Consider the following 21,613-nt stretch of genomic DNA (forward strand, 5'->3'; position numbering starts at 1 on the left):
GTCATAGTATAGTAAGGCATTAAAAAGTCATAGTATAATAAGGCATAAAAAGGTCATAGTATATTAAGGCATAAAAAGTCATAAAAAGTCGTAGTATAGTAAGGCATTAAAAAGTCATACTATAATATGGCATAAAAAATCACAGTATAATAAGACATGAAAAGTCATAATATATTAAGGCATAAAAAAGTCATAGTATATTGAGGCATAAAAAAGTCATAAAAACACCATAGTATAGTAAGGCATAAAAAGTCATAGTATAGTAAGGCATAAAAAGTCATTAAAACATCATAGTATAGTAAGGCATAAAAAGTCATAAAAACGTCATAGTATAGTAAGGCATAAAAAGTCATAAAAAAGTCATAGTATAGTAAGGCATAAAAAGTCATTAAAACATCATAGTATAGTAAGGCATAAAAAGTCATAAAAACGTCATAGTATAGTAAGGCATAAAAAGTCATAAAAAAGTCATAGTATAGTAAGGCATAAAAAGTCATAAAAACGTCATAGTATAGTAAGGCATAAAAAGTCATAAAAAAGTCATAGTATAGTAAGGCATAAAAAAGTCATAGATAAAAGTAGATGAAAAGTCATAATATATTAAGGCATAAAAAAGTCATAGTATAGTAAGGCATAAAAAGTCATAAAAACGTCATAGTATAGTAAGGCATAAAAAGTCATAAAAAAGTCATAGTATAGTAAGGCATAAAAAGTCATTAAAACATCATAGTATAGTAAGGCATAAAAAGTCATAAAAACGTCATAGTATAGTAAGGCATAAAAAGTCATAAAAAAGTCATAGTATAATAAGGCATAAAAAAGTCATAGATAAAAGTAGATGAAAAGTCATAATATATTAAGGCATAAAAAAGTCATAGTATAGTAAGGCATAAAAAGTCATAAAAAGTCATAGTATAGTAAGGCATTAAAAAGTCATGGTATCATAAGGTATAAAATGTCAGTATAAGAAGGCATAAAAAAGTCATAGTAAAGTAGGGCATAAAAAGTCATTGTATAATAAGGCATAAAAAATCATAGTATAATAAGACATGAAAAGTCATAAAAACATCATAGTATAGTGAGGCATAAAAAAGTCATAAAAACGTCATAGTATAGTAAGGCATAAAAAGTCATAGTATAGTAAGGCATAAAAAGTCATAGTATAGTAAGGCATAAAAAGTCATAGTATAGTAAGGCATAAAAAGTCATAGTATAGTAAGGCATAAAAAGTCATAGTATAGTAAGGCATAAAAAGTCATAGTATAGTAAGGCATAAAAAGTCATAGTATAGTAAGGCATAAAAAAGTCATAGATAAAACGACATGAAAAGTCATAATATATTAAGGCATAAAAAAGTCATAGTATAGTAAGACATGAAAAGTTATAGTATAGTATAGTAAGGCATAGAAAAGTCCTTGGTCCTCCATACATACTTACCTTCTTGCAACTTATTCCAAATGAGTTGGCACTGCATATTCCAATGACCTCTAGACCTTTACTGTATTTCATGAAGATTCATACATTATAGATGCACACACAGCCATTTTAAAATAAATATATTTTATTACTTTGCCAGGACAGTTCATGGTAAAGTTAAACAGTATATGAACATAAAAAGCATATGTTAATGTACAAACAAAGACAATATTTAAAATGGAGAGCAAACAAGATCGAAGCTCAAACCTCGGAGCAGCTCCTGAGGTCAACTTCACCCTACGGGCCAACAGCAGGGGCTGATGGGATTAATCCACATCAGTCCCTGCCCGTTTCCACCCTCATGGCCAGTAAGATGTGACCATCATGTCTCATGTTAACATGACTATACAACACTGCATATGATTGGTGGTGAGGTTCTCTGTAACTGATGGAAAAAAGGCAACTATGGACAGTTTGTGATGTCTACCAAAACAGCTTGAGGACAGACAACAGAGCTACTGTAACGACTGATACTGAGGTCCACAGACATGTTCTGGCTCCTGGTTCATCTAGAGTTGGACTGATATGTGGCGATGATACAGGGTTTAACCTTACTGCTATGTTTTTGTGTTTTCTTGTGGTTTTATTAGCTCAGTAGCTAGTTAGCCACCGCTTAGCTAATATTGGTCAGACGGTACTAATGAGCGGAAAAAACAGCCTCCTACCTGTTATTTGAATCATAAACTGGGAACGTCTGATACTTGGTGAAAACATCATTAACACTTCTTTATCTGGGTTCACTTGTTAAACTGCAATTAAAAATATGTAGCTCAATAAAAATAGCTCATTTAGGTTTACATGGTTTGACTACAATGCTAGCAATTGGGTAGCCATCTTGGAATAATGTGTGGCAGCTGCCAAGACAGTGAAACTGGAAGTTTTCCTGGGTTTTCTATTTTAGTGTCCTTTAGTTTAAACACTCACCATCGTCATTATGCTGTAGTACAGAAGCTAAGAACGGCCATAACCGCAAATATTCTTTTTATCCTTTTAATGATTTTGTTGTTATTATGAGATAATATCAGGAGAAAATGATTTCAAAAGAGCAAAAAAAAATTAAAAACTAATTTTCTCCTGATAATATCTTATCTCGGGATAACCAACTTCATTATTTTGAGATAAAAGGATAAAAAATATTTGCAATAATGGCCTTTCTTGGCCTCCGTACTGTAGTATTCCAGGGAAGTGAGTATTTGTATTTATCAGGCATTCAAAACTTTATTCAACATCTAAAAGGACAATTCTACCTTTAATTTGCCCCAAATTCTAAGTCATATAATTATAATTAATTGTCTTGAAGACAATTGGCCAAATGTGCACTCACACACATACTTTCTGTCTTCCTCACATATGGAGTGAAAGGAATACTTTAGGAGTGAAACCTTTCACATTACACACAGTTACAGTATGTGATCCATTATTAATATAAAAATATTTAGTAGTGCAGCTTTAACATGTTCCCAGTGGATGCTGTCTGACCATCTGAGTGGCGATTTTTCCATATTGGCTTCTACTATTAACTACAGCTGATGAAATCTCATTAAATCAAATCCTGTTGGTTTTCAAAGCACTTATTCACTTGCTCAGTCAATTCCTAGTTCATTAGTTGACCTGTTAACCAAATAGCTGTCGATTGATTGGGTTTGATTGATTGACGACAGCTGATTGGTTTCCTGGTGTAGAACGGGGAGGGGGCAGCTCTGTTGTTTGACATGAAACAGGAACAGAACATATCGACAATATCAGGTGCTGAGGTGACTTGGCCGCCCCTTTCTTCCATTCATGATTTTCTCTTTGTCATTGTCCCAAATCATAAATGTGTGTGTTGAGTGAAGTAGGACCTGGATGCCCAGATCAGCCCACCAAGTTCCAGTTCCTCCTCCTTTTTTTTTTTTTTTTTTTTTTTTACATGTAGATGTTTGTAGTTGATAGTTCCCAAGGACAAATAACAGAGCGTCTTTTCCACAGAGCTGCCAAATGAAATGCAAAGCACACACCATTTATGTAACACCTTTGCAGTGAGCTAGATAGTAGAGTATTACAGTTACGTCGGTACAACATTCAACAGAAACAAACAAGAGTAATTCAGCATTGTGAAGTTGTTTCCTAAAGGAACAGATAACAGCTCCTGCTGTGTCCAAGCGCCTGAGGGCTGGCCGGACACTTCAGGGGTGGATGTGGACATTCTTCGGCTGTGAAGGTTTTCCAGCTTCAAAAAAAAATAAAAAAGAAAAAATAAGGAAAAGAAAAACATCTAGATGCCTCTCACCAGGAGAGCAAGACAGAAAATCAAGGGAGAGCATTTCCTATGGTACATTGAGATAGAAGTAAATATTCCTTAACACTGCATATCATTCCTCTGACGGACTCCATGACATTATTCACATTCAAACACGGTAAAACAAAACGAAACAAAACAAAACAAATTTAATTTTAAAAAATAAAATAAAAGAACAGCTCTGGTTTCCCTTATGATATGTATCTCTGGGCAGGGATGAAATGCAGATGGGTTTTTATTATGTGCTCCTGAGACCCAGAACCCTTCACTGCCCGACGCTCTGCAACTCTTTCATATGGAGTTCAGTGTTTAGCTTAATATGTATGGGGGTATTTTTGTGCCAAAAAAAAAAAAAAAAAACAGGTGCCAAAGTCATATTTGGTTTTGAATTTGTATTTGTATTTATCATCAAACTTAATCATTTATCATCTGCTCTTTGCAAGGTCAAGGTTTAACCGTGACGCTGTCCGTGGTGCTGAAGTAACAGACGAATTTATTCAACCTCATCATCTGATATTATATTGTCTCTAAAGCAAATATCAAGAGCTCTAGGTCAGAGTGTCAGAGCGACCTCGGTTTCCTGAAGAAGGAAAGTAGCCATTATTAGAGTGAAATGCTTAGCGGTCTTTGATTTCCATCACTACGGCAACACATGGGAATGTACACATAGCCGTCACTTCAACCGTCGCTAGTTAAAGTCCAGACTCTCTTTCACTCCTCCCCATATAACAGATGGTCAGTAGATATGTCTGTATTAAGGAGCAAATGGAGACATGAGTCATGTCTGAGTCATCATCCTCTTGTGTCAGTGACATGTTTAATGTCACACGGCTGTAATGTTTGCTGTGTGTATGTGAACTAGTGTACATGTCATGGAGACTGGGGAAACTATCTGGAGCACAAACTTTACACTGGGAATTTGAACACTCCAGTTAAACTGGTAAAAGGTTATTGTGGAGCAGTAGAGGAGTGATTTTGAAAAGCACATTGGTAGAAGACCATGTGATATAGCTGAAAGCTCCAGAACAAGGGAGTAACTGGGCCTTGAGTCGAGACTGTCTGTTCTGTAGTCATCTACACCTGCTTCCTAAAGGAGTGAGAGTATTTCCGTAGCTATTTAATTATGATGTATAATTTTTAATTCTTCAGTGGTTTAAAGTTGAACTTTGACCCTGCCGCTGCTGTTACGATGTTTCACAGGGTTCAACATGTTGAAGTGCTACAGTTAGTTTGTCCCCTGTGCTGTGAGTGAACAATCACTTGATATTAGAGTGAACGGAGCCACTGAGGCAGCGGGGAACAGCAGCGTAGTGAGGGACCTGGGTCCTGTAAGTGGCTATAATGGAGTTTAATTCTCATTGTTCAGTATGATGTGTGACATCAGCTGAGAAGAGAAGCAGCTTTCGAGGATCATCTTTTAATTTCAGCGAGACTGCCTCATCTGATACGCTACACCTCCCACCTCCCCGCCTATGAGATTAAGAGCTCAGCTGCATCTATCGTCCACGGAGAAGCTTTACTCAGCTGCACCTCTCAGGGCAGTGAAGGGTCATCTGGGATCTCCTTTTGCATCATTAAATGTAGCTTACACTGTCAAGTCTAAAGTCTAAGGCGAACGCTTGTGGATACCACCCCACCATGTGCTTTAGTGTACAATCTTCCCGACCCACGCAGCTCGGTCATCAGTGTTTTAAGGATTGCATTGCCCCTGTGTTTCACTGGTTCAAACAAGACACTTCTGAAAAGGTAGAGAAAAGCGGGTTGAGGAGCTCTGCTCATAAGGCCATAACAGAGCCCGTGTGTGTTTGCAGAGCCTTGGTAGTTCATGCTGTTGGTGGCAGATACACACTCATTAGGTTGACATTCAGGCAATTTAATGGAGAGGTCAAAGCTGCCGTTGGCTGTAATCAGAGCGGAAGCTTCAGCGCAAATCCGAGTTAGTTAACGGAGGAAGCGAGACTTTAGGGGAACAAGGCAACAAAGAGGCGAAAAGGAAAACTATGGTTTATCATTACTTGGGTAATAATACGACACTTAACTTTAGTTTTCTCTTCCAAATGAGTTTGGCTAACCAGAGGTTTGGTTTAAACTCTGTCTGATGAGATGATTGTTTGTGCTTCTTGTCCTATCTTTTAGCATTGTTGCAGTGTTCCAAGATCTTAGCAGTTAACTCATAAGTACAGTGTTTTAATGTTATCTTACCCAACACATGCAGCGGCAGGAACTACTTCCAATACTTAAATCTCAAGTCTTATTTTAGTAGTTTTGCATGATTCTTGTCAGTAATAGCAAATATAATTAAGATTAGGGAATTCTGCAACATTGTTAAAGACCTCCTCATATGAAAATCAAGATTTTAACCTCGTTAACGTCCATATGATGTTTTTATATAACACAGACACATGATGATGAAATAATCATCAACACCATGACTGAGTGTTTCCACCTTGAACTGCAGTGAACCAATCACAGTCTCATAAACAGACAGCCAGGGTTTCATATGTCACAAACCTAAGGAACCAATCCTGATGACTTGTGGGGACGGGGGGCGGGGCTAAATACACCTGAAACCTTGTCAGTACAGAGAGAGCGAGAGTTAGCATTAGCACAACCGCTAACACTGTGTCAGCCACTGCCAGTTACAAGCTAACAAACAACACAAACAAATAAAAGATGCTAACTGCGCTAACCGTTCTGATACGTCTACTACGTTTAAAACATCTGGAGAGGAACTTTAAAAAGAGCCACAGTCTGATGATCACACGGGTTTTAAACAAAGAGTTTGGTTAGCTAAATTTATTTGGAAGAGAGAGTGAACTGAAAGATGAATTAGCACATTGGTTCTGTTACAAATGAAAAGCTAAACTGCAATAAAACTTGCTAGGTCCAGTACACTCGGGATTTTGCTGCTACAGTCTCGTTCTTGCGTGAACATTAGCTAATGGCGTCTTACGCTAGCTGTTGTTCGCTAACACTGGATCGATATTGTGTGTAACTGACATTACTGAGTCAGCTGACTGACTTGATTACTCTTCTATTTGTGTTTCTGTTACATGATGTTTTACCATTATCCTGTAACTACTACTACTATCCTGAAGATGGACAGACTCCCTTTAAAGTGAGGAGAAGAATGTTGTCTCCTTTAAAGGAATACAGATGTTGCTAACATCTGTATTCCTTTAAATTCTCTGATAAATTAGTTTCACTGGCAATGAGACACTTTCTGTTCTTGTATTTTTCCCTCTGAACAGTGAACTCATGCTGCTGCACATTAGGTTGATGAATATGAAGTAGCATAATGTGAAGCCAGACACTCGTGGTTTCAGACCAGTAATAATAAGCGCGATACGTTAGGGAACTTAATTTTTTTTAGGGGGAGAAATTTGTTAAACTTGTGAAAGCTCGTAACGGCGCACAGCTAAAGATGAATCACGGTCCGGCAGAAGTATAGGGTGTCCTACGTGATCACAGCCCGCTGCAGAAAAACCTCTGGTATCTATCAACAACCTAATTTCCCCAATTTATTTTGACAGTGAGGTAAACTGATTTTCTGAGGAGATACAGCCACCAAATGAGTTAATTTCATCGACAGGCTGATTCCAAATCTAATCTGGTACGCCGGGTCTCTGCGGATCATGCCAAGACTGAAAAGTTAAACAGCTGCGGTCAATCTGATGAGTGTGTGTCAAAAGGCTTTTTGCTGTTGTGCTTCCCTCCTTTGAGAAAACAGTGGAACAGACTTGGCTGTCGATATGGAGAGAAGCTTTGCATTCTGGCGGTGTGGATGTACACTCATTCATGTAGACACATGAACTAATAAGTGTTTTAAAAGACAAAAACTGTTTTAAATATAGGAACAAATATAAAATATTAGACTTCCATAATGTCTATATGCAATAACATTCTAGATAACTTTTTGAAGGACTTACAATCAGTCCCTCTTTAAACCGTGATGTATCGCCTCAAAGATAATATTTAAGACAATGAAAAAAGCACCACAAAATTCATCATAGAAACAGAGATCTAACCATACAATGGTATGTACAATGCATGTATGCCAACAATATTAGAGATGAAAAGAGATGAGGACAGAGTAAAAGAGAGAGAGAGAGAGAGAGAGAGAGAGAGAGAGAGAGAGAGAGAGAGGAGTAAAACCACTTATCCAACTCCCGTCATGCAGATAAGAAGTTACACAGGAGACCTGAGGAGTATCATCTCTGGCGGTTTGCGAGGGCCACGCCTTTTCCTGTCCCAGTCCCAGAGACACCATGCCGAAGAAGAGCTCAATTCAGAATTATACACAAAGCGCTGATCCTTTGAGGCCTCCGTGTTGATGTTTTCTTTTTAAGGAGGGAATCTTAGGGGAATGGGAGAAGAAAGATATAAAGATAAGGTAATACCAAGCGTCGAAGAGTCGGGGCAGAGGGGTTATAGGGGGTCGACGTCTTGCCCGGCTGTTCTTTTTTTTGTGCAAAGAAATGTCAGAGAAAGTCTCAGAGGCACCCGAGGGTGCCTCCTAGGGGTCGTCGCTGGGCGGTGTGGCTGTGGCCCCCTCAGTGTCCACGGACTCCGGCGACTCCACAGCAGGGGTGTCCTCTTTGGGGCTGCCCTTGCTGCTGGGGCTGGTGCCTGCCTCAGCTGAAGTGCTGCTGCTGCTGCTGCTGCTGCTGCTCTGGCTGTCCTGGCCCTCCGAGTTCTCCAGCATCTCCTGGATGAGCGGTGGCATGGAACCTGGGATCTCCATCTTCAGAGAGATGACCCGCTCTGCTCCTGCAAGACAACGACGAGGGTTAAAAAAAAAAGAAAAAAAAGACACTAAATTGGAGCGTGAAAGATCTTTCTTGACCTTGAAGTAGCAGGTTGATTAAAATATCCTGACTAACAGACTAACTAAAAACTACTGTTGTGTGATGATGACTGAGCCATCTCCATGACAACTCAGCAAACTCCATCCATCAATGAAAACAACCAGATGCAGCTGACAGATGTAAGTGGACGCTGGGTTTAGATTAGCATTAGCAGTGTTGAGGTAAAATGAAGCAGCTGTGATCACACACTGCTGCGTAGTGTAGTTTTACATCTCCTCTCTCAGGCTTCTCTCTGGAGCTCTAGTAACAACAGGTCGGTGAGCCAATCAGAAGAGAGGAGGCTCTGAGCCTCTCTTCTGATTGGCTGACTGTTTTCTGAGTGATCCAATAAAAATATAGCAGATTTCAGGTAAAAACACTCAGAGAAACCAAATCCTGCAAGGTTTGGATGGTGGGTCCAGGTGGGCGGGGCTTGGTGACTGCTTTGTTGTGACATCACAAAGTTCCAGAAGTCCTGACGGCTGGTTTTAAGGCTCAGTTTCTGAATACAGGCTGTGTGCAGTATGAGTCAATCCAGAATGTGAACAATTCTATACATATTCAAAATGAGTAGGTTTTACAGGTTACCAGGTTATAGACCGTAAAGTCGAGGTAATGTTCTCCCCGTGTTCTTTGTCACCTGTCGTGCTGCATCTGACAATTACAAACTGCCCACCTGATAAATGTGAGTTCAACATTCACTCTCAAACAACAAAACCGCCTCTGTCTCCGGGTTGTTACTGACCCACGTCAGAGAACATTTGCATAAAGTTGAACCTTTTCCAAGTTCTCCACGTTGCATTGGAACAAGACGTCTGTGCCTTGAATCGTGGCTTTTGGCGCCGGGAGGTTGTTCGGTGGTTCTACTCACACTGACAGCAGCCTCCGGTGTTGGAGTCCTTATGTGTGAATGGAGCGTTTTCTGTAGGTAAAGCTTGATGCCTCTTTTGTCAGAGTCATCCTGCTACTTGTAACTGCAGTAACCTGATACTGGCGCCAGAGTGAGGCGACATGTCCTTCCCACCTTTAGCACTGATGCTGCGCAGGTCTGTGATCTTCATCAGGGTTTTGGGGAACATGTGTGGTTTGCTGGGTCGACGCTTCCTCACGTAGATCTTCAGAGCTTCCAGGAGCGGCTCCTGGAGCTGGTCCACCTTCGAGGGCTCCTCCAGGTCCTGACGATCTGACACACACACACACACACACACACACACACACACACACACACACACACACACAGAAATGAAGTCAGTCTTGAGGCTCAACTATGACAAATCCGCGTCTTTGCGTTATCTGATGTAGACAAGCTAGAGGCTAACACATGTATCACAGCGTGAAGCCGGGTTTGATTAGGAAGGAAGAGTTTATCTCATTATGTCGGAGTTATTGCAGTGATGGTTACAATTAGATAACGCTCATTTAAATCCTTTATTCTGGCTGCTAGTGTTCAGCTCTGATAACTGTGAGCTTTTAAAGTCAAAACTGATCATCAGATGTGAGAACACTAGTGATTATTAAGGTGACTGAATAGAGACACTACCTCAAACCCCCCCCCATCAAAAACTGTTTTGGACTTTGGAGCTGGCAGTTCCCTTTAACTCCCTGTGTACTCCTCATGTTAACGGCTTTTATTTGGCTTCATTATACTGAACATCATATTCAGCCGCCGGCGATGTGGAGGAAAGACCTACCTTGATTTTTATTTTCATCACATTATAATTTGCAGCAGATTACACAAGTGTTCAAGGTGGGGGGGCGTCGCATGTTAAACTTCTGCATGATTCCAACCCTGAAGGCAATAATGCAAATATCATCTTCAAACAGTCCTAACGATGAAGTGGATCCTCGTTACATTAAAGTGGAGCAGATTGCAGATTTCCCCCTTTTGCACTCCTTTAAGAAGCTCTAAAGAAAAACAACGCTGCATTAAGATAATGCTACACTCACTGAAGAGATGTCACGACTCAAACACGGGACTGGCGGGGCAAATGGTTCCCGTTTGTTACCCCCCCCCCCCCCACTGGAGCTATTTGCAGTGATGCTGAGCGTCTGCAGATCTCAGCCGCATCAGTGAGTCTCTACAGTGTTATCATGTTCCGAGAGGACGAGGACGAGGAAGGAGAGAACCCCGTCTCCGATGACAGTAGGGCTACACGTGTTGATGATGTCATACAGCGGCGTCCTTAACTCAAACCTGCAGGTATGAACAGGTGTATCTAACAGCTACTTCACATTCATCACGGTAAAATACATATTACTGCATTGTGTCTCACTGTAGCCACACATTTACTGCACTGCATTGTGGGTGAGTGTTGACAGAGGAACAGGAAGTGGACACGGTAAATGATTTCTACACGTTTGTACAAATGCCCGTATGGTTTTGTTTTTCCAACCATTACAACAGTAATGTTTTCATTAACTAAATATATTGTTTAAACGTTGCAGCTGTGTTTCCTGCCGTGTGTCGCCCTGTCAGCAGATCACCGGCACTTTACCACACTGTATGGAAACGTGCACGGACGAGCTTCAAGTTTAGAACCTGGTTTATCCAGAAACTCACTATAAGGAAGATTAAGATTTGCTTCTTTTCTCTGTTTCACACGACGAACTTGAACATTTTCTGAGCGTGATTTCTGGCACGTAGACTCAATTATCTATCTATCTATACTTCTATCTGAACGGTCTGTTTCGAAAGTGTAACACACTGAAGATTACGTTTCATTTTGAGTCTGCTGTTGAACACACACTCCACCGTTAGGCCTTAGGGTGGCAGTGTGTGCACTGAAATCGGGAGCTGCCGGACCCGCAGTCAAGGTGCGTGATTACAGATGCAATCAGACGTGTCTCGCACTTTCCATGGATTATGCAAGAGCCTGTAATATTTGCCAAGGCTCTGGGGAATGAGCATATAAATATATATTGTTGAATGAAAACCCCAGCAGCGACGACGCCTGAGCGCTGATGAAAATGACGGGGAGTGGGGAGAGGGATAATTTGAACTGAAGCTGTGCAACTTTCTGTGGCCATACTGTAAAAACCCTGAGTGTGTGTGTGTGTGTGTGTGTGTGTGTGTGTGTGTGTGTGTGTGTGTGTGAGGGAGAACAGGACAGAGACTTGTGTGTTAATGTGTGTGCAGCCTGACATGAGGGCATTAGTCATGCCTCTGGAATCTTGGTGGAAACAAGCAGAGCAGGCTCATTTCCTCTGGGGTGGGGTGTGTGTGTGTGTGTGTGTGTGTGTGTGTGTGCGTGTGCGCATGTGGAGGGGGGGTAAGCATCGTGAAGTTCACCTGGTTTCAGACACAGGTGGAGGCTGAATGAACTGCAGCTCCACCTCATGTGTCCAACATGGTTCAGTTTACTCACTCTGCCTGATGTCCTCCAAGAATCAACTCTGTCCATATCTTTAAATTAGAATATATATACATATATATATAATAAATAGTAAATCTCCAGGAAAATGAGGACCCATATAAAGAAATGTATATTTTATATTTTTAGTTTTTTACAAACGTGTCACCTGCAAAGCCCCAGCAACAAGGAAACACAGAGATGAATGAGGACGAAACCGTCAATAATCAATATTCAGTCTCACTTCACCACCAATGGAAACGCTCAGTTCAGAGTGAATTATAACGCTAAGTACACTAACCTTAAGAAGGTAGAGCTAAACAGCGTGCGTTGCTATGGACGCAGTTCCAACCGTGGAGTCTAATGGAAGATTTCTTCAACAGAAGCAATAAAATCATCATTAAATCAATATTTTGTGGGGAATTATTGATTTCTTTAGTAAGTAGCAGAGTAATAAGAGATAATGTACAGAACTCTGCATCATCACTGTGGGGTTAATGACCTGCTCGCTCCACATCATCTCTCACTGCTGTGGGGGCGGTTTGATTGTCTTTGTGTATTGTACGGAGGCTGTAACGATGACACACAGTACATGTAACAGGTGACGATGCGTTTCAGGTGTTGCTTAGAAACCTGGGCTTTGTGTCCTTTACTTTCTCTGCGAGTTATATTCTTATCTTGCCCCCCCCCCTGCACTAAATGCTCAGCGCTCTCTGCCCACCTCCAGAGATGAGACAGATGGCGCTGAGGAGGCCTGTCTCCGTGTCGTCCATCTCGATGGGCAGCAGCTGGTTGGCAAAAGTGAACACCAAGTCAGTGAGTGGGCCAAAGCCTGCATTGTGCATCTGCGTCCGGTTGAGGGTCAGCCCGTCCGAGAAGGTCATGGTGTCCTGGTCGGGGGTGTACCTTGTGCAGATGCGCAGGATCTGACAGGGAGAGAGAGAGAGAGAGAGAGAAGACAGAGAGAGGATCCGTCAGCAGTATTTTAGGCAATCCAAAATACGTTCTCATTGATGGTTTTATAAGTGGAAAATGAATTTTGATTTAAAAAGAAAACTAATAAACCCATTACTTTTATAATTATAATTATAATTATTAAGAATGTCGTATTAGTGGCAGTAATTAGAGAAAAACTGATGAACTGGCATCAGTTTCTTTTCATAAGATCTATGCTGTAAGATCTATGCTGTGAGATCTATGCTGTGAGATCTATGCTGTGAGATCTATACTGTGAGATCTATGCTGTGAGATCTATGCCGTGAGATCTATGCCGTGAGATCTATGCTGTGAGATCTATGCTGTGAGATCTATGCTTGTTTATGTTGTTTTTATTCGCAGTATTTGATAAATGTTAAAGTGTCAGTTTGCCCAAATTACAAAACGGTAGGACCTCCCTCACCTGTAGTGTTATCTAACCATCCTGATACTTTTGTCCAGATCTTTGAGGTTTCGCTTTGTGGCGCTCACAACATTAAAACAATTCAAATCTAAGCGGCACTGCTCAATATTTCTGGATTAATAATGTTAAAGTTGTTGTTGCCCAGGTGAGCCTGCGCACACTCACTGACACACTCACTGCATAATCACAGCAAACGTCTGAGTTAGCATCATATTATTGACACTGTTGAAATTAATTGGAAAAGATTAAAAAAGGACTAATAGACAGAGAGACTTCCCCATCACTTGCAATGACGGGATGGCGTTGTTGCAGACTCTGTCTTCATGCGATTCAATTAGCGGTCAGTGACACGGCAAGCTAGTTAGCTAGCGTTATGCTAAGGGACTGAATTAATAACGCTAAAGTGTCTAAACAAAGCTCTCTCCCTGCATGTCAGACTAAATGACTAAATCACAACAGCTTATAAAAGAAGCTGAACCTTGTTTAAATCTCATACGTTGCTGTATTGTTGGATACATGATGCTTATTTAGTTTAAGCGGCACTTTGTTCGTTTGTGTCGTGACGTTGTGAAAAGAGCCTAAAAAGATGCAGATGTTCAGTGAGGAGACCAATGCAGTCACCACAACTCCAGCTGTGTCATTGCTTTTATGCAACAGTTGTGCTGTAATGTTACTGGGGAAATCACTACAGCATTAAATGAAGAAATAATCTTGCCTCTCGCCTCCACCACCTTATTTCTTGAAACTGTCACATGACACAACACAACAGGCTCATACTCTGAATAACGTTTTAATGAGATCTTAAAATAAGAGTAAGAAACTGTTATGGTTGATCTACAGATCTCCCAGGATCAGCTAAATTCATATTTCTGGCAAAGGCACTGAGCTCCACAGAGCTTTTTAGCACTGTTTTGGTTTTACGGCTCATGAAGTGGCTCTTACTGACCTCCAGCAGCCGCGGGCAGCTGTTCTCAGTGAAAGAGCTGTGATGAACCCACTGTACACTACCTGTCCAGCACCAAACAGCTGCCACACTAAGGTAAAAACTAGCTCTTGGAAAGCATAGTGTTCCAATTAGCAGGTAAAGAGCCAGATATTTTATCAGGAGCTAAAAGGATCAAATGCTGAATGTAAATTTGTCAAGTGAGAAGAGACACGCCTCCAAATGTGGAACAAATGTATGAGGTTATAATATGTCATATGATGTCTGCTTGTTCTGCTGCCCACCAGTCGTCGGCCGCACATCCGACCTCAGTTTGGCTGCAGCCACAGGCAGGAATGACACTGATGGAGCCGGTGAAGACACTGATGGAGCTGGTATCAACACAACGGTTTAACAGGAGGGACTCAAATGCAGCAACACTCACTTTGTTCTTTGCTCAGGACGCCATGACAACGCTTTATCTTTACATACTTGTTTGCTGCTGTTTTATTGTTAAAATCTCCTCGTTAAAAACCTTTAATAAGAACAAAACAAACCCACATGTAACTAAGAGTAACAACCTTCTCTCACAGTCTGGCTCTGGAATGAGAGTCAGGAGTTTCATACATTATATGAGCAGGATGATGTAACCGTCTCACTGTGTCTTCTTGACATCGAGTCTCCTTCAGGAGTCTAGAATGAGACTGTGTGTGTGAACCAGGTGTAACAAGTTTCCCATAAACAGCAGCAGAGACAACAAGCACGGCCAAAACAACGACCTTCCACACATTCAAAGAAAATAACCTTTGGGTCTCCCTGCTGCACTGCATGTGTCTGTGTGTGTGTGTGTGTGTGTGTGTGTGTGTGTGTGTGAACACCTAATGAAGCAACTGACGGTGGATGTGAAGCCTACAGTAGCCTTTGAAGCTATTTGAGTGGGATGCTTCTGACAGTGAGTGGCAGGCGTGTCTGCAACATGAAACAGAATAAAACATGGCTACTGGTGGTACTCACACCGGCTGGCCAGGCCTGCGCTTACACACACACACACACACACACACACACACACACACACACACACACACACACACACAGTGTTTGATCTTTACTCTGACACTCCCTAACCCAGCCTCTGTGCACAATATCCATGCCCTTCACCATAGAAATGTGCTGGTGAACGGATGCTGATGGCTGAGTGGGAGCCAGAAAGTCATCACAGCTGGCCTTCAACTTCTCACCTCTGTGTCCCTGGGAGTTCACTGCCGCTCCGCAGCTTTGTCACATCTGACAAGTACGACTTAGTCAATAAAAACTCCAAAATCCATTTATTAACACGGCTGAGCTGCGGAAACTAAACTGAATAACAAATACAGTCCAAACTGTTCCTCACGTTCATCAGCATTCATTTATCCAGGATATGTCTGGATGTTATTTAGCTGCTTTGCATTCACACCTGACATTAATATGCATCTTCATGCATTAATCATAGATTTTGCATGTCCTCACCAAAATGCAGATGATCCTGTATGTCACTTCCTCTGTTATAGTTCATGTCTTTTAAAGACGCAGACGCCAGGCTGCAGAGAGAACTTTCCACTTTCTTTATAAAATGTTTAAAGGTCATCTTGACCATATTTCCTGCAACTTGACTGGTTGGCGGGAACATACGACCACAAGGAGGTAATTCTAGTTTGGAGATGTGTATTTTTCTGAATCTGAGTGTTTCTGCTCTTAGTTTTTTTTTTGTTTGTTTTGTTTCTCTGTCCAAGTCCGGAGGGAAACATCTGACTGTTTAGCTGCTAAAAGCTCCACTATGTTCATGAGCTGGTTGTTAACTGTGTCTGTAGCAGGTGGTGTGTTGTGGGTTTATCGGAGCTTTTTTCTGCTCAAACAGCTGTTCTGCTGTTCACGGAGACGGGGCGGGCGAGAGGTCAGAGTTCATTCTTGAGTCCAAGTGAATGTTTGGACCAAAGAGAAGGTGATGGACGGATGTACGCTGGGACCGGAGTAAGCAGGAGTCATCTTGTGTCCGGCAGTTAAACTTTTGAAATGAATCATATTTACATTTTTAACACTTTGTTCCTCCAAAATAAAAGCGTTAACACCCACCAAAATGTCCAGGCAGGCAGCTTTCAGGAGCGTGATCTGGTCGGCGATGGTCAGCCCCGTGAAGCCAGGCACTCGTTTGGCAAATTCCACGATCTTGATAATGCACTTGGTGGCCAGCTCGCTGAATTTGTCCCACAGGCCCAGGTCCAGCCTCACACGGTGGTCTGCACTCGAGTTCTGAAACACACACACACACACACACACACACACACACACACACACACACACACACACACCGAAACACACCGACACACACAGAACAAGGCGTCAGGCGAAGAGGCAGCTACTTTTGTCATTGCACAGACTGCTGCTAATGATCTCCTCAGTGCAGCCTCTTCACTCTGCTCCATATGTGTCACAGTTACATACAGTAAATAAGCTCCACAAGACCTGAGCTCTCAGAAACACCGGCAGGATTGTAGTTGTGAAAACCCTGAGCCGAGCCGAGCCGGGCGGCCGGGCCCTGCGGTAATGAGCGCCGCGGTGTCAGTGGGACGCTTTGGCAATGATGGGATGCAGAAACAGAGCTGTGACAGGTAGCGCAGAGCGGTTTGAAGCCAGAGGTGCCATTAACACACCTATACTGTCCAGAACCTAAACAAACAGCAGAGGGGAGCGGGATGGGTGAAAGCCGGGGGAACAATAAAGACACAGCTGATCGCAATGAGCCGGAAGAGAGAGAAGAGAAAGAGAGGAAATGACAGATGAAAACGAGGACAATTAAGTACGAGTGAGCAGTGAGGCGCTGTGGGAGAGGAGAGGGGAGAGACGCTGTTGCATGAATTCGTTGATGTGTAAGCTCAGGTGAGATTGATGCATCGTTTTATTACCAGTTTATTACAGCCTGAGTCTTATTTGCATAGTTTGGGTCATTATTTCTATCAGCAGGGAGAAGAAGACACTTACAAAGGTGATGATTGAGATCTGAGAAGATGATTATAACATAAACAGGTTATAAACACGCCACTGATTATCTAAACTATTTTATCTGGATGTATCTGAAAGTGAGAGCACCTGAAATGTTGCTATAAACCTTAAAGCTCCATATTTTCTTCTTCTTCTGTGTTTTAATTTGAAGTGTTGATCCATCAGAAGATATAAAAACCATCTCAGTGTAGTTTTACATCTCCTCTCTCAGGCTTCTCTCTGCAGCTCTAGTAACAACAGGTCGGTGAGCCAATCAGAAGAGAGGAGGCTCTGATCCAATAAAAATAAAGCAGATTTCAGGTTAAAAACACTCAGAGAAACCAAATCCTGCAAGGTTTGGATGGTGGGTCCAGGTGGGCGGGGCTTGGTGACTGCTTTGTTGTGACATCACAAAGTTCCAGAAGTCCTGACGGCTGGTTTTAAGGCTCAGTTTCTGAATACAGGCTGTGTGCATTTCTCTGTGGACTGAGGCTTTGATACTTTCACAGTATTAATATAGAAGCTAGACCTGATCTATAATCACACTACACATGGACACAGACCTTTACACTGGAGCAGCTGTTATTGTGGTAAGTAGGGCAGGAAGTCCTTCTACAAACTGCGACTGGGGTTCAAAGGTTCTGCTGCTCTAACCCCAAAGGTTACTAAAGGTCAGATTCAAGTTTGTGTTTTTGGGGCATTTTTGAGACAGAGTTTCGGACTGAGTCTAAACGGTACGCGCTCCTACAGGTGAGCCACCGGCGCCGCCCAGAGGTGTAAGTCATTAAATGAATGAAGGCTGAATTCCATTTAGCTGTTTCAGTTCAGAGTCCTGGTATTGCACATGCTGGCTCACCTCCTCACTGTCATGGCTTGAATAGCTCATTTCTCACAAGAATGAGAACACCTGTACTTTTTTACAGCGGAGGCAGATACCTTATGTTTTTTCTTCATAAGTGAACTTGATTAAATTTGGTTGGGATGCCTCCTGGAGAACACCCTGTGGGGCACACATCACATCACTCTGCCTTTGAAGGAAGAATAATAAAAACGCAGCCTCAGGTCTCGGGTTAGGTCGGGTCTTAGAGGCTGCAGGACGGACAGGGTTTGGGGTTTGGCTCTTGTTTCCTGATTGTTTCTTTCCCCTCGATGCCACTGTGTTTCCAGATCTCTGCTAATAACTTAGTGGATATAATTCTGTACAAAAGATGTTTGGAACTAGAACTCTCCTTTTATTCGGGCAGCCAAAACTCTCGTCTATATTCTGTTTTACGTCGATAAGGACACAGTTTTGAGTCGAATCCTTCTAATACTTCCAAAAAATAACCGTCAGCATTCCTCTTTACTTGTTAGAAACTTGTTCAAGAAGCTCTGTCTCTGCCTGTCCTTCTCCAGCTTCTCTTATACCAGAGCGATGCTCCTCTTTCTTCTTCAGCCTCGTCGTTATCAGCAGTTTGTCTGAGACACGGGATAAAAGGAGCATCCTAAGTGGTGATTCTGCAACGGTTGAACAAAGTGTTTAGTTACGAAGAATTTCAAAAGACAAAGCAGGAAAGAGAGGGAGGGCACCGGAGCGGAGGGTGGTATGAAAAGCAGAGTGAGACAGAGAGGAGAGTGAGCAGCAGTTGGAGAAATGTTTGGGTGGAGAAGAGGAAAGCTGCGATGTGCTGGTGGAGACGGAGCATCTGATGGCCGTTTTGTTTCCTGATGGTTTACACGGAAAAAGCCCATCTGTTCTACAGGGAGCGAGGACACACAGCACATACTCACAGAGGAGGAGGCGACAGCACACGACACCCATCGTACCGGGGACGGACGACCTTCACTAAATCTACGGTGCAGGTTGGACAGAGAAGCCCAGACAACGAGTCGCTGTTTCCACATTTTAAACTGGAACATCCCAGTTTCTACAGCGTTAACATCAGACAGTAACAGACGTGTTTCACCTCCCGAAAACAAATTCAACAATTATTGTCCAAATCCAAATGAGTGACGTGATGGGACAAGCTCGTGATCCCAGCAAAAATCATATCGACATTTCTCAGGGAAAATGTGAAAGCATCTCAAGATCTCTTAAAATAACTGCATATGGTGCAGCTCTAACTACAACTAATAATTATAATAATAACAATAATTGTATCTAATTCCATGTTCTCAAGCTGCACACTGATTCTGTCATTAGAAAATATTGTAATTTTTCATTTATACTAGTAAGTAATCGGTTCATCAGTTTTTGTAATTTTCTTTTTATTATTTCTTCTAATTATTTGATTTTTTTTTTTTAAGTATTTTTTTTGGGGCTTTTGTGCCTTTATTGGACAGGATAGTAGAGAGAGACAGGAAATGGGGAGGCAGAGAGAGGGGGAATGACATGCAGTAAAGGGCCGTCCGATGCGGGATTCGAACCAGGGCCGACTGCAGCGAGGACTGTGGCCTCTACACATGGGGCGCCGGCTCAACCCACTGCGCCACTCCACGCCACAATTATGTGAATTTTTAATATTGAATCATTCAGTTAAGTTTTAAATAAACTCTCTAATCCCGATATCCAGGAATAAAATTTAGAATTCTTTATTTATCTAAAAGTGGTAAAATACTAGAATCAGCTGAGGAATAAACCCATGATCACAAGGTTGAACAGGTGAGTCGCTCCATTTGCACACGTGAAATTCAGTCACTAAAACCCCCAGATTTCCCAGAAATAACCAATAAATTCTACAGAGATTCATCCAGAGCTGATTTGTGGACAGCAAACTGCTCTCCTCTTCCCTCAGACTGATGATGTGGAGGAAGGTGAGGCAGGTTTTACAGACCGACTCCCCTGAAGCTGCCGAGGAGGAAAGAACGAAGTGGAAAAAAACTGACAGACTATTATGACATCCTTCACTGAGAATCCAAAATGTACTCAATATGTTGGCAAACTTTAACATCAGTCTGAGCCCAGGCCCGGGAGCTGCAGCCCCCCCCCCCCCACTGAAGTGACTGTGAAGACAGCCAGAGCGGCTCATCAATCCCCCCTGAGGTTGTTACTGTGAGGCAGTTAGCACCGTGGCTGCTGGACACTGTCACCAGCAAACAATCTATTGTGTGGCCACCCGAGAGAGAGAGGGAGATAAAGGGGGAGAGAGAGCAGCAGAGAGAGAGAGTGAGAGAGAGATCATTAAATATGATCTGGGGTTAAGTGAGAAGCACATTAGGTCTGTGCTTAAATCACAGACAACGAGCTGCGGTCGACACAACAGCTCTACGGATGCACATTCCACTGATTGACGTCTGATTTGATGGGGATGGAGGAGCCCAGACGTGTGTGTGTGTGTGTGTGTGTGTGTGTGTGTGTGTGTGTGTGAGAGAGAGAGAGAGAGAGAGAGGGGGAGTGTGTGTTTGCACAATGCACACATGTTGGGGGGGGTTGGAGGTGGCTGATATTAAAGCAACTTATCTTGCTCTTCCCTCTGGCTGGGAAGGAAAAAGGGGGAGCAGGGGAGGGAGGAGGGGGTTGGGTGAGACCCCCCCCCCACTACCACCACCTCCCCCTGCAATTTCAGTCAATTACACCAGTCCCATAATTCAATACAGCGAAACAAGGAAGTTGCCGGGGAATTCTAATTTCATTTAAGAACATTTAACCAAACAAATTGGAGAAGTTGCGACATCAGAGGAGAGGCTGTCGGTGTGGAGATCAGCCGGCTCGTGTGCACAGAGGCAGAAAGGGAAAAAGGCGGTGAAAGCAGCCGGCACCTGTGACGGATAGCGATGGCGGACAAACTGTAATGTGGCTAATATCTCCAGGCCGGGGCCGCGTGCTGCACAGCAGCAGCTGCCGCCCGGAGCCGCCGGGCCCCACCGAGCGCTAATGTTTTATTTTGTCTTTGAAACTGCCAGGCTCATTTTTCATCGCCATCACTGTCAATGAAGCATTATTCATTGTCGAGCTAAGCCCTCTCACTCGCGCAGCTATCTCTGCTAACCCAGCAATGAACTCCTAAATCACTGCAGACTAGGATTTAAATATTTCACCACATAATTGGAGCTTTAACCTAATCTAGGGGCGCAGGAGCTTCTCTTCTGTTTCCAGTGAGGACGACTCAAAAGGCGCATCAGGATCCAATCGCTAATAATAAGGAACTTCTCACAGTCTGCGAGCAAGCATAATTACCACTGATCCAGATTAAGGCTTTATCTGAGGCCCGACTGCCACTCCAGCAAACAGCAAACACTGGCTAATATCATAACCAGGGAGCAATATTTTTGCTGTAATGTCCTACTATTTTCAGCTGTGCTTTTTGCTTCAATACAGACTGATTATTTTGTAAAATCAGGAAGTGT

At 42.4% G+C, this 21,613-nt stretch overlaps 1 protein-coding gene across 1 annotated transcript in view; it reads right to left on the reverse strand.

Moving 5' to 3' along the window:
- Nucleotides 1-8,270: 8,270 nt before the first annotated feature.
- Nucleotides 8,271-21,613, reverse strand: part of rarb (retinoic acid receptor beta) — a 58,488-nt gene continuing 45,145 nt past the window's right edge. The window contains exons 5-8 of the mRNA XM_022757285.1: nucleotides 16,382-16,558; nucleotides 12,673-12,877; nucleotides 9,626-9,784; nucleotides 8,271-8,524 (exon numbers count right to left, since the gene is read on the reverse strand). Of these exons, the coding sequence (XP_022613006.1) occupies nucleotides 8,271-8,524; nucleotides 9,626-9,784; nucleotides 12,673-12,877; nucleotides 16,382-16,558 (795 nt within the window). The remainder of the gene's footprint in view (nucleotides 8,525-9,625; nucleotides 9,785-12,672; nucleotides 12,878-16,381; nucleotides 16,559-21,613) is intronic.

Source organism: Seriola dumerili, unplaced genomic scaffold, assembly GCF_002260705.1.
Source record: "Seriola dumerili isolate Sdu_G_001 unplaced genomic scaffold, Sdu_1.0 BDQW01000273.1, whole genome shotgun sequence".
Classification (NCBI taxonomy): Eukaryota; Metazoa; Chordata; class Actinopteri; order Carangiformes; family Carangidae; genus Seriola; species Seriola dumerili.